Genomic DNA, 12,654 nt, shown 5'->3' on the forward strand with positions numbered 1-12,654 from the left:
CAATTCTATATAGTCACATCACAAACCCCCTCCCTTGATTACCTGAACAATGTTCGACTTAACCCCATGCAGGTCAGGAGGACTTACTACTTTTTCCTTGATATCGTCAGCGACAGTCACTGCTTGAAGGCCTGACTTGGTGATCTTAGGCTTGTGAGCGGCTGCTCGGCCATGGAAACCCATTTCACGAAGCTCCCGACGAACAGTTCTTGTGCTGACTTTGCTTCCAGAGGCTGTTTGGAACTCAGTTGTGAGTGTTGCAACAGAGGATGGTCGATTTGTACGTGCTACATGCTTCAGCACTCGGCGATCCAGTTCTGTGAGCTTGTGTGGCCTACCACTTCGCGGCTGCGCTGTTGTTGCTCCTAGACGTTTCCACTTCACAATAACAGCACTTACAGTTGACCGGGGCAGCTCTAGCAGGGCAGAAATTTGACGAACTGACTTGTTGGAAAGGTGGCATCCTATGACGGTGCCACGTTGAAAGTCACTGAGCTCTTTAGTACGGACCATTCTACTGCCAATGTTTGTCACTGGAGAAAAGTTGGGGCGAAAACAAAACAGGCATGCATTGTGATATCAATACGACCTTAACCAAAGTCTTCTACCTGAACTGCTGACAACGCAATTTGCAATGATCTGGTCCATGTACACAAAAGTTAGAAAGCCACCTATCCTAGCCATGATTAACCATAGCTATTACAGACTACAAAGGGAAACCCAGACGCAAGCTGCCCTGTGATGCAAGCCTACCAGACGAGCTAAATGCCTTATATGCTTGCTTCGGGGGCAAGCAACACTGAAGCATGCATGAGAGCACCAGCTGTTCTGGACGACTGTGTGATAACGCTCTCGGTAGCCAATGTGAGCAAGACCTTAAAACCTGTCAACATTCACAAATCCGTGGGTAGACAGATTACCAGGACATGTACTCAAAGCATGCACGGACCAACTGGCAAGTGTCTTCACTGACATTTTCAACCTCTCCCTGATTGAGTCTAATACCAACATGCTTCAAGCACACCACCATAGTCCCTGTTCTCAAGGAAGCAAAGGTAACCTGCCTAAATGATTACTGCCCCGTAGCACTCACGTCAGTAGCCACGAAGTGCTTGAAAGGCTGGTCATGGCTCATATCAACAGCATTCTCCCAGATACCCTAGACCCACTCCAATTCGCATACCTCCCCAACAGATGACGCAATCTCAATCGCATTCTACACTGCCCTTTCCCACCTGGACAAAAGGAACACCTACGTGAGAATGCTGTTCATTGACTTCAGCTCAGCGTTCAACACTATAGTGCCCACAAACTGTTTCACTAAGCTAAGGACCCTGGGACTAAACCCCTTCCTCTGCAACTGGATCCTGGACTTCCTGACGGGCCGCCCCCAGGTGGCAAGGGTAGGCAACAACACGTCTGCCACGCTGATCCTCAACACTGGGGCCCCTCAGGAGTGTGTACTTAGTCCCCTCCTGTACTCCCTGTTCAGGACAACAACCTCTCCCTCAATGTGAGCAAGACAAAAGGAGCTGATCGTGGACTACAGGAAAAGGCAGGCCGAACAGGCCCCCATTAACATGGACAGGGCTGTAGTGGAGCGGGTCGAGAGTTTCAAGTTCCTTGGTATCCAAATCACCAACAAACTATTATAGTCCAAACACACCAAGACAGTCGTTAAGAGGGCACTACAACACCTTTTCCCACTCAGGACACTGAAAAGATTTGGCATGGGTCCCCAGATCCTCAAAAAGTTCTACAGTTGCACCATCAAGAGTATCCTGACCGGTTACCTGGTATGGCAACTGCTCGGCATCTGACCGTAAGGCGCTACATTATGGATCATCACTGGGGCCAAGCTTCCTGCCATTCAAGACCTATATACTAGGCGGTGTCAGAGGAAAGCTCCCAAAAAATGACAGACTCCAGTCGCTGTTTTCTCTGCTGCCGCACGGCAAGTGGTACCGTAGCGCCAAGTCTAGGACAAAAAGGCTCCTTAACAGCTTCTACCCCCAAGCCATAAGACTGATGAATAATTAATGAAATGGCCACTGGACTATTTACATTGACACACCCCATTTGTTTTGTACACTGCTGCTACTCTGTTTATTATCTATGCATAGTCACTTCACCCCTACCTACATGTACAAATTGCCTCAACTAACCTGTAACCCCGTACATTGACTCGGTACCGGTACCCCCTGTATATGGCCTCGTTGTTTTTATTTTATTGTGTTACTTTTTATTTTATTTTTTACTTTAGCTTATTTGGTAAATATTTTCTTAACTATTTCTTGATCTGCGCTGTTGGTTAAGGACGTGTAAGTAAGCATTTCACGGTAAGGTCTACACATGTTGTCGGTGCATGTGACAAAACGTTTGATTTTATTTTTATTAGCTAGTAATAGATTCTAGCACTCAGTCTTCTCCGCATTTCTTTATCATCATGCTAGCATAATCAATGACTACTACCTATTGGACAACTAACTATTAAACTCCAGAAAAATATGAAAATACCCACACAATGCACGGTTTTTACTACCAGCTACTAACTAAGGCCAGCTAGTGTATGCTATCAATTTCTAAACAAAGACACATCTTGGGTAAAGTTAGCTAGCTAATTCACAGATGAAAAACTATCTTTCCCCAACTAAAAGTTGAAGGTGAGATGAAAACGTTGCTAAATCTCCTGGCTTCAGATTTTCTGTGGATTTTACATGGCAGTTGGCAACCAATTTTCAGGTGCATTACCGCCACAAACTGGACTGGAGTGTGGACCAGAGACAGTGAAGGTCTAAATCCTACCCAAGATTGTCGTCAATCCAAGGAAACTAAATACATTTTTTCCCCCAGCAGTTCAATGAATCCTGTTTCCTCAACCCCATTATTTTTATTTATTTTATTTAACTAGGCAAGTCAGTTAAGAACAAATTCTTATTTACAATGACGGCCTAGGAACAGTGGGTTAACTGCTTGTTTAGGGGCAGAACGACAGATTTTTTTTTACCTTGTTAGCTCAGGGATTCGATTTCGCAACCTTTCGGTTACTGTCCCAACGCTCTAACCACTAGGCTACCTGCCGCCTCAAATTACATCTCAAATCTAATAACAATTACTCCCTTTCCCTCCGATATTTCTGGTACTGAAATAGAACATGTTCCACTGTCTCCATCTCCTCCTGACAATGATCACACCTCCTAGTCAGATGTTTCCGCACCAATTTCAATGTACTATTGAGCCTTTTGTGTCCCAGTCTCAGCCTTGTGATTACACTTCCCTCCCTTCTCTCTTGGCCTGAGGACCTCCCTGCCCCCACCTTTTCCTGGATCTGAAACAGGCGTCTTCCCTTCCTCTCCCTGTTCCACAACCCTTGCCATTTGTTTTTAACCACTGCTCTTATTAAACAGCTTGGCTTCTGCTTTACTAATTGACAATTCCATCTCAACATTAGGATGTTTAAGAGCCTGCTTGGTGATAACACCCACCTACCTCCTCCTTCCCCTCTACTCCCACTGGAGCTGGTACCCAGAGGAACATCACAAATACCCCCAACCTGTTTCACCCTATACAAGTACTGCAAAACCTCATCATTTGCATCTCGTAGAAGACAGGGTGTATTAAGTTACGCTCATCAGTGCTGCACAGGAGTCAGAGCAGAAGACCACTCCTCATCCACCCACTCTGCAGCCAACAGTATGGCCAACAACTCCATTGTGCAAACAGATAAATTATCCGTTGCTCTTTTTGTCACTGCCACCTTAAACTCAGTAACACTAAAAGCTGCACCTGTCCTCTCTGCACCTGTCCTCCCATATCTTACCCTCGCAATCAACCCTTGATCAATCACTGGCTGAGGTAGAAACCAAGTTGGGATAGTAGGAAGAGCCACAGAGGGGCAAAAATCCCTCCCAAACAGCCCCATCTCTCTCGCCATACCATTGCCTATCCACCCAAATAATTGTATTCAGATTTCGTTAATGTTCTAGGAGTACATTTTTTGTAGCGTGTGTAACCTTATTACCTATTGGGTAAATCTACAAGGACATGTCTTCTTAACTTTAAACAACATCTCTCCCAACTCTACCTGCATCGCTGCCACCGGAAAGGTGTCGAGTGCTCCACAACATATTCTTAGGGCTTGAAGCTGGATTACATCTAGCTTTTTTAAAAGATGTCTGAGCTGCTGATCCATATGCCATACTTCCATAATCAGTGATGACTTTAACAGCACTATATATAGCATTTGACACCATTCTATCTGCCCCCCCCCCACTCCATTCCTGACAAGCAACGCATCACATTCAATATTTTCTTTCCTTTGACAAGTACTCTGTTAATATGCTCTGCCCATGTCACTCGAGTGTCAAACCAGACCCCCAAGAACCTAAACCATCCCACCCTCTCCAGATTCCTGACAGTGCCCCATCATCCGCAATTAACGACCTTCCAATATCAGGTCTCACCTGGGAGAATGCATCATCAATCATAATAGAGAACAACAAAAGACTAATGACACTTCCCGGAATGTACAGTGCCTTGCGAAAGTATTCGGCCCCCTTGAACTTTGCGACCTTTTGCCACATTTCAGGCTTCAAACATAAAGATATAAAACTGTATTTTTTTTGTGAAGAATCAACAACAAGTGGGACACAATCATGAAGTGGAACGACATTTATTGGATATTTCAAACTTTTTTAACAAATCAAAAACTGAAAAATTGGGCGTGCAAAATTATTCAGCCCCCTTAAGTTAATACTTTGTAGTGCCACCTTTTGCTGCGATTACAGCTGTAAGTCGCTTGGGGTATGTCTCTATCAGTTTTGCACATCGAGAGACTGACATTTTTTCCCATTCCTGCTTGCAAAACAGCTCGAGCTCAGTGAGGTTGGATGGAGAGCATTTGTGAACAGCAGTTTTCAGTTCTTTCCACAGATTCTCGATTGGATTCAGGTCTGGACTTTGACTTGGCCATTCTAACACCTGGATATGTTTATTTTTGAACCATTTCATTGTAGATTTTGCTTTATGTTTTGGATCATTGTCTTGTTGGAAGACAAATCTCCGTCCCAGTCTCAGGTCTTTTGCAGACTCCATCAGGTTTTCTTCCAGAATGGTCCTGTATTTGGCTCCATCCATCTTCCCATCAATTTTAACCATCTTCCCTGTCCCTGCTGAAGAAAAGCAGGCCCAAACCATGATGCTGCCACCACCATGTTTGACAGTGGGGATGGTGTGTTCAGCTGTGTTGCTTTCACGCCAAACATAACGTTTTGCATTGTTGCCAAAAAGTTCAATTTTGGTTTCATCTGACCAGAGCACCTTCTTCCACATGTTTGGTGTGTCTCCCAGGTGGCTTGTGGCAAACTTTAAACAACACTTTTTATGGATATCTTTAAGAAATGGCTTTCTTCTTGCCACTCTTCCATAAAGGCCAGATTTGTGCAATATACGACTGATTGTTGTCCTATGGACAGAGTCTCCCACCTCAGCTGTAGATCTCTGCAGTTCATCCAGAGTGATCATGGGCCTCTTGGCTGCATCTCTGATCAGTCTTCTCCTTGTATGAGCTGAACGTTTAGAGGGACGGCCAGGTCTTGGTAGATTTGCAGTGGTCTGATACTCCTTCCATTTCAATATTATCGCTTGCACAGTGCTCCTTGGGATGTTTAAAGCTTGGGAAATCTTTTTGTATCCAAATCCGGCTTTAAACTTCTTCACAACAGTATCTCGGACCTGCCTGGTGTGTTCCTTGTTCTTCATGATGCTCTCTGCGCTTTTAACGGACCTCTGAGACTATCACAGTGCAGGTGCATTTATACGGAGACTTGATTACACACAGGTGGATTGTATTTATCATCATTAGTCATTTAGGTCAACATTGGATCATTCAGAGATCCTCACTGAACTTCTGGAGAGAGTTTGCTGCACTGAAAGTAAAGGGGCTGAATAATTTTGCACGCCCAATTTTTCAGTTTTTGATTTGTTAAAAAAGTTTGAAATATCCAATAAATGTCGTTCCACTTCATGATTGTGTCCCACTTGTTGTTGATTCTTCACAAAAAAAATACAGTTTTAAATCTTTATGTTTGAAGCCTGAAATGTGGCAAAAGGTCGCAAAGTTCAAGGGGGCCGAATACTTTCGCAAGGCACTGTACCATTATCTACCTCATAGCTTTCTGACAGAGCTCCCCATCCTCACTTGTATTGATCGCCCAAAAAGAAAAAACATTATCCAGTTAAAAACCCTTCCTCCAAACTAGAGGTTGACCGATTAATCGGAATGGCCGATTAATTAGGGCCGATTTCAAGTTTTCATAACAATCGGGAATCGGTATTTTTGGGCGCCGATTTTTTATTTTTTTATACCTTTATGGAACTAGGCAAGTCCGTTAAGAACACATTCTTATTTTCAATGACGGCCTAGGAACGGTGGGTTAACTGCCTTGTTCAGGGGCAGAACGACAGATTTTCACCTTGTCAGCTCGGGGGATCCAATCTTGCAACCTTACAGTTAACTAGTCCAACGCAATAACGACCTGCCTCTCTCTCGTTGCAAGGAGACTGCCTGTTACGCGAATGCAGTAAGCCAAGGTAAGTTGCTAGCTAGCATTAAACTTATCTTATAAAAAACAATCAATCATAATCACTAGTTAACTACACATGGTTGATGATATTACTAGATATTATCTAGCGTGTCCTGCGTTGCATATAATCTGACTGAGCATACAAGTATCTGACTGAGAGGTGGTTAGCAGAAGCAGGCGCGTAAACATTCATTCATACAGCACTTTCATGCGTTTTGCCAGCAGCTCTTCGTTGTGTGTCAAGCATTGCGCTGTTTATGACTTCAAGCCTATCAACTCCCGAGATGAGGCTCGTGTAACCGAAGTGAAATGGCTAGCTAGTTAGCACGCGCTAATTGTCGTTGTGTTGCTGGTTCGAGCCCAGGGAGGAGCGAGGAGAGGGACGGAAGCTATACTGTTAGACTGGCAATACTAAAGTTTCTATAAGAACATCCAATAGTTAAAGGTTAATGAAATACAAATGGTATAGAGAGAAATAGTCCTATAATTCCTATAATAACTACAACCTAAAACTTCTTACCTGGGAATATTGAAGACTCATGTTAAAAGGAACCACCAGCTTTCATATGTTCTCATGTTCTGAGCAAGGAACTGAAACGTTAGCTTTCTTACATAGCACATATTGCACTTTTACATTCTTCTCCAACACTTTGTTTTTGCATTATTTAAACCAAATTGAACATGTTTCATTATTTACTTGAGGCTAAATTGATTTTATTGATGTATTAAGTTAAAATAAGTGTTCATTCATTATTGTTGTAATTGTCATTATAACAAATAAATACAAAAATTGTCTGATTAATCGGTATCGGCTTTTTTGGTCCTCCAATAATCGGTATCGCCGTTGAAAAATCATAATCGGTCGACCTCTACTCCAAACCCCATGTTATCCAGCTTGATGAGTAGGCCTTCCTTCAACATCATAAGCCTTTTCTACATCAAAGACAACGGCTACCACCACCTCCTTATTGCCTGTGCCTTCCGTATGACTGACTCAAGGCACAGTACAGGATCCTGCCTTTCCTGAACCCACTTTGATCTGGTGACATTAGTCTTCTACACTCCAGAAAGTAAGTCAGCATTTCCCATTTCCATAAGTTTAAATACATGAGATGTCAACGCTATCGGCCTACAGCTTATTAAAAGGGCTAGTTGGGTCTTTCCCTGGTTTCCGTAGCGGCACCACTACAGCCTGCTTACAACTTCCAGGCAGTTTCTCCTCCTGCCACACCTTATTGTAAAGGCCCAATACTTTCTTCATTGCAGTGTCGCGGAGATGAGCCATCATGATGTAACACATCTCATCCTTCCCAGGAGATGTTACCCCAGCTTTAGCTAAAGCTCTCTTCATCCCAGCCAACGGAAAAGGGCCATTCAATGCATCCCCCCCACCACCATCTCTCTTTGATCCAGGACCGCAGGATGTTCTCCTCCGACGCTGCTGTCAGATTATTTTAGTAATGGACCTTAAAATGCCTGGGCTAACATATCTGCCTTCTCCATTCCTCCCCACAGCACAGGGAGATCCCAATCCCATCTGACCCCACTCATCCTCTTAATCATCCCCCATAGGAGTGGTCCTGCCTATGTACACAGAACACGGCGTCAACACTTCCTCTTAGCTGTCCTAATGATCCTCCTTACTACTGTTTGTGCTTGTTTATACTGAATCAGGTGCTGGTAATTATGGGACCATTTCAACATTCTGAAAGCCCTGTTCCTACTCTTCCCTGCTTCTCTACACTCCTCAGTCCACCAGGGGACTGCGTTACTCTTTCTCCCCCCTGTACCCATAGGAATCGCCTGCCTTGTCGCTCCTCTTACTGCATCATTAACTCTTTCTGTATCTGAATTGAGATCGACCTTAGACAGCGCCTGTTTACTCAACTCCTGAAACTAAGCCCACTCTGCTTTCCCAAATCTCCATCCCCTCAATCCATTTCCTACTGAATCTCCCACCCTCAAGCCTACAGCGCACGACAGGATAGTGATCCGTACTCCCTGTAGATTCCTTCAAAAAAACCTCCCAATTACATCTGCCTGCCATTGAACTTGAGATCAAGGTAAGATCCAGAGCAGATTCCTTTCCAGTTACTGGGTCAATCCTGATTCCCCGGCCGGCATTAAGACTCACAAGCCCTTTCTCATCCAGTAGTTCCTCCAACACTTGTCCATTTACTGATGTCCATTTACATCCCTCCCCAGTGTGTACTATGAGCACTAACATCCCCACACCACATTACCAGTCTCCTATCTTGACCTTCTACATTCCCAAGGGCCATCAACTCTAGTCTCTTACACGGGTTGTAAAAGTTCACTAAAAGTCAACCACTACATACTCCTGTTCAACTCCCACACACCTATATGGGATCCCTCGCTTTATAAAGGAAACACACCCTCTTCCTCCCCTGCTACCCTATCTCTACAGACTGCAACACAACCTTGTAATACAAAATTGAGAGTAGGTTTAAGCCAGGTTCCCCTGGAGACATATCACGTCAGGATTGGCTGGTAACTCCTCAAGACACCATTAGCCATCAAACTTCTGGCATTCCATTGAGGGATTAACACCACTATGATAATTAACCAATACATGATTCCTGGCTGGACTGATAATCTTATGGAGGTCATCCTGTACATTTTCCCATGTCAGTCCTGTGATCCCAAGTTACACTTCATAACCAAATGTATGTGGACACCTGCTCGTCAAGCATCTCATTCCAAAGTCATGAGCATTAATATGGAGTTGGTCCCCTCTTTGCTGCTATAACAGCCTCCACTCTTCTTCTGGGAAGGCTTTTCACTAGATGTTGGAACATTGCTGTGGGGACTGGCTTCCATTCAGCCACAAGAGCATTAGTGGCACTGATGTTGGGAGATTAGGCCTGGCTCAAAGTCGGTGTTCCAATTCACACCAAAGGTGCTCGATGGAGTTTATGTCAGGGCTCTGTGCTGGCCAGTCAAGTTCTTCCACAACAATCTAGACAAACCATTTCTGTATGGACCTCGCTTTGTGCATGGGGGCATTATCATGCTGAAACAGGAAAGCGCCTTCCCCAAACTGTTGCCACATAGTTGGAAGCCCAAAATCATCTAGAATGCAATTGTATACTGTAGCATTAAGACTTCTCTTCACTAGAACTAAGGGGCCTAGACCGAACCATGAAAAACAGCACCAGACCATTATTCCTCCTCCACTAAACTTTACAGTTGATAGTGGCACTATGCAGTCGGGCAGGTAGCGTTCTCCTGGCATCCGCCAAACATAGCTTCATCCGTCGGACTGACATATGGTGAAGCATAATTCATTACGCCAGAAAAGGCGTTTCCACTGCTCCAGAGTCCAATTGCGGCGAGTTTTACACCACTCCAGCCGACACTTGGCATTGTGCACGATGAGCTTAGGCTTGTGTGCGGCTGCTCGGCCATGGAAACCCATTTTTATGAAGCTCCCGACGATCTGTTATTGTGCTGACATTGCTTCCAGAGGCAGTTTTGAACTCGGTAGTGAATGTTGCAAACGAGGACAGATTATTTTTACCAGCACTTTAACTGGACCCCATCTACACATGCATGTTCTCCCCCACACATCTCCTTTTGCCTTTACACACCGCCGCAACGTGCCCAAACCGTTGACAGTTATAGCAACGCAATGGTTTTGGCATGGTCGCACATAGTAACTCATAAACCCAATCTTAGTAGCACTGACAAGCTATCCACCTTCTTCCCATTTTGTGTCACCTGCAGGCACTTTGCCTCAATAAGAGAGCCTCCCTTCAAGTGGTCCTTTATTTCTTTCACGTTCATTTATGGAACTCCTGTAATAAGTCCCTTCACCCACTGCCGTACAGCTTGATCCGGCATGCTACTATCAACCACACGTTTACATACCTGCTTGAGTTTGAGCTCCTTCTCATACTGTTTAACATTGAAACACAGCACCAACAAACTTCCATCACGAAGAGCTTCGGCAGACACATCCTCTCCTACTTTACTCTCCAAACCCCTAGTCAAAATGATTGTACAGACCGCCGTGACTCCACCTCATCAACGGGGCGCCGCTGTGTACGGTGATCAATAACTTCAAATTCCTCGGCATAACCATCTGAGAGAATCTGAAATGGTCTAAACACATGGTCACCGTAGTGAAGGCGGCACGACAGCGACTATTTAACATAAGGATGCTGATGCTCACAGTGTTCTACAGGAGCACCATCAAGAGAACACTGTCGGGCTGCATCACAGCCCGGTACGGCAACTCCACCGCTGCAGACCGCAAGGCTCTTCAGAAGATGTTAAAACGTGCAGCCGAACGCACCACTGGGAGCACACTCCCTGCCCTACAGGACACCTACACCACCAGGTGTCGCAGGAAGGCAAAGAAGATCATCAGGGACCCCAGCGACCCAAGCCATGCCCTGTTCTACCCGCTTCAAATCACTCAGACGCAGGTAGAACAGGAGCATCATGGCAAAAACTATTGTCCAGTCCTTCAGTTTATACCCTCAGGATGCTGAATAGCCACCACTAGTCAGCTACCTGCTCCCCGCTACTCCCCGTATGGACCTTCACCTGCTACCAGCTAGCTACCCCCTCTCCCCATAATGACATTCATCACTGTTGCAGTTGTTAATATGTATATTATTACTTTTTTGTTTTTATTTCATTCAATGATCATGCTGCTGTCCCCCTATGGTCATTCCACCCCACCCCCTCAATAGTCTTTACTCTGCCTCCACCCCAATAGAAATGTATTTATTCATCATTGCCACCTTTTATTATGCATATTGTTTATTTTACCATTTTCTTTATTTTATTTCCCTAGTCCTGCATTTTGGAGCTCAAAGCCTAAGATTTCCACTGTGCCCTGTAATCACACCTGCAACCTGTACAGGCGACCATTAAACCATCTGAATATGGTCCTTAATTTTCACCAACACCTTGAACGCCAATACAACACTGCGAACCGAACCTCTGTCATCACTACTCTCCCCCCACAAGACCTGCAAAGGCTCCTCAGGCGTCCTCTTCTTCTTAACCTTTACTACTCTACCTCCACCTTTTCCACTCCATCCGGTCCTCCTCAACTCCTAACCCGCCTACCTTTCCATCCAGCTCTGTTCCAGTCACAGCCCAGTGTTGCTCAACCACCTCCACCGGATTTATTCACGTTTCGTCAATGCAAAAACCGATTCGAAATTATATCTTGATAGTAAAAAATGAAAATTAACTAAGCTTGTGTCAGCTGTTCGTCGTTACAAATGCACACCCACTCCCTCGAATCTGTTCAGATTCCCGTGTAACAAGCTCATTGAACTATATAGGAACCAGTCTTCCGATTATCTTCAATCTAATTCTGTGACTAATTAATTAACGTCTGCAGAGGGGTTTCCTTATTCTCTCGTAACTGTCCGTCTTCCTAGTTTTTAAAATATTTTTTTTAAACAAAAGAATCTGCAGTCTCCGGCTCGATGAAACCACATGGGTACTGCCTATGTTTATAATTAACTACAGTCATAAAATGCAAAAAGCCATAACTCGTAAAATACGTACAACTTTCCCTTATGTATATTAACGTTACAGCGTGTGATGCAAGTTGTAACACATATGTTTTTCTGTTTACCTGGGATTCGTTTGCTGTGGATGTCTGGCCTATAAATCTTTTGATTGATGGTCTGCTTTATCGCTATGATCCCTCCCCCTTTGTCGTCTGTCTTTTTTGTTAAAATGTAAATATGTGCAGAGACGTGACATGCCGGCCCGGTTGGTACTACAAAATAGAATGGGACTTGGAAAATGTAAAGAAAACTACAACCCATGAAGCGACTAAAGTATCACGTCGCCCTCTTGTGACGGGGATGTGCATACCATCCAAGAGTGGATTTTTATTTATTTTTAACAAACGCAAATTCGAGATTATTTAGGCTAGAGCCAAAGATGAAAGGGGAAATCTTATACATATTGCCAAATGTCAGTGAATTACATACGTTGAAAGTGTTCATTTCAACAGCCTGACCCTGCCACTTTGTTTACTAAGCTACTAAATTTAGGATGAGGTTTAGGTAACCAC

The 12,654-nt window shown here is 44.3% G+C and overlaps 1 protein-coding gene across 1 annotated transcript in view; it reads right to left on the reverse strand.

The window, feature by feature from the left end:
* LOC110532119 (protein RCC2 homolog) overlaps positions 1-12,352 on the reverse strand; it is a 28,706-nt gene extending 16,354 nt beyond the window's left edge. Inside the window, exons 1-2 of the mRNA XM_021615737.3 lie at positions 12,208-12,352; positions 88-533 (exon numbers count right to left, since the gene is read on the reverse strand). Coding sequence (XP_021471412.3) covers positions 88-513 — 426 coding nt within the window. The 5' untranslated portion in view covers positions 514-533; positions 12,208-12,352. The remainder of the gene's footprint in view (positions 1-87; positions 534-12,207) is intronic.
* Positions 12,353-12,654: the final 302 nt, after the last annotated feature.

This window comes from Oncorhynchus mykiss, chromosome 9 (assembly GCF_057628025.1).
Source record: "Oncorhynchus mykiss isolate SJ-2025 chromosome 9, ASM5762802v1, whole genome shotgun sequence".
NCBI classification, from domain to species: Eukaryota; Metazoa; Chordata; class Actinopteri; order Salmoniformes; family Salmonidae; genus Oncorhynchus; species Oncorhynchus mykiss.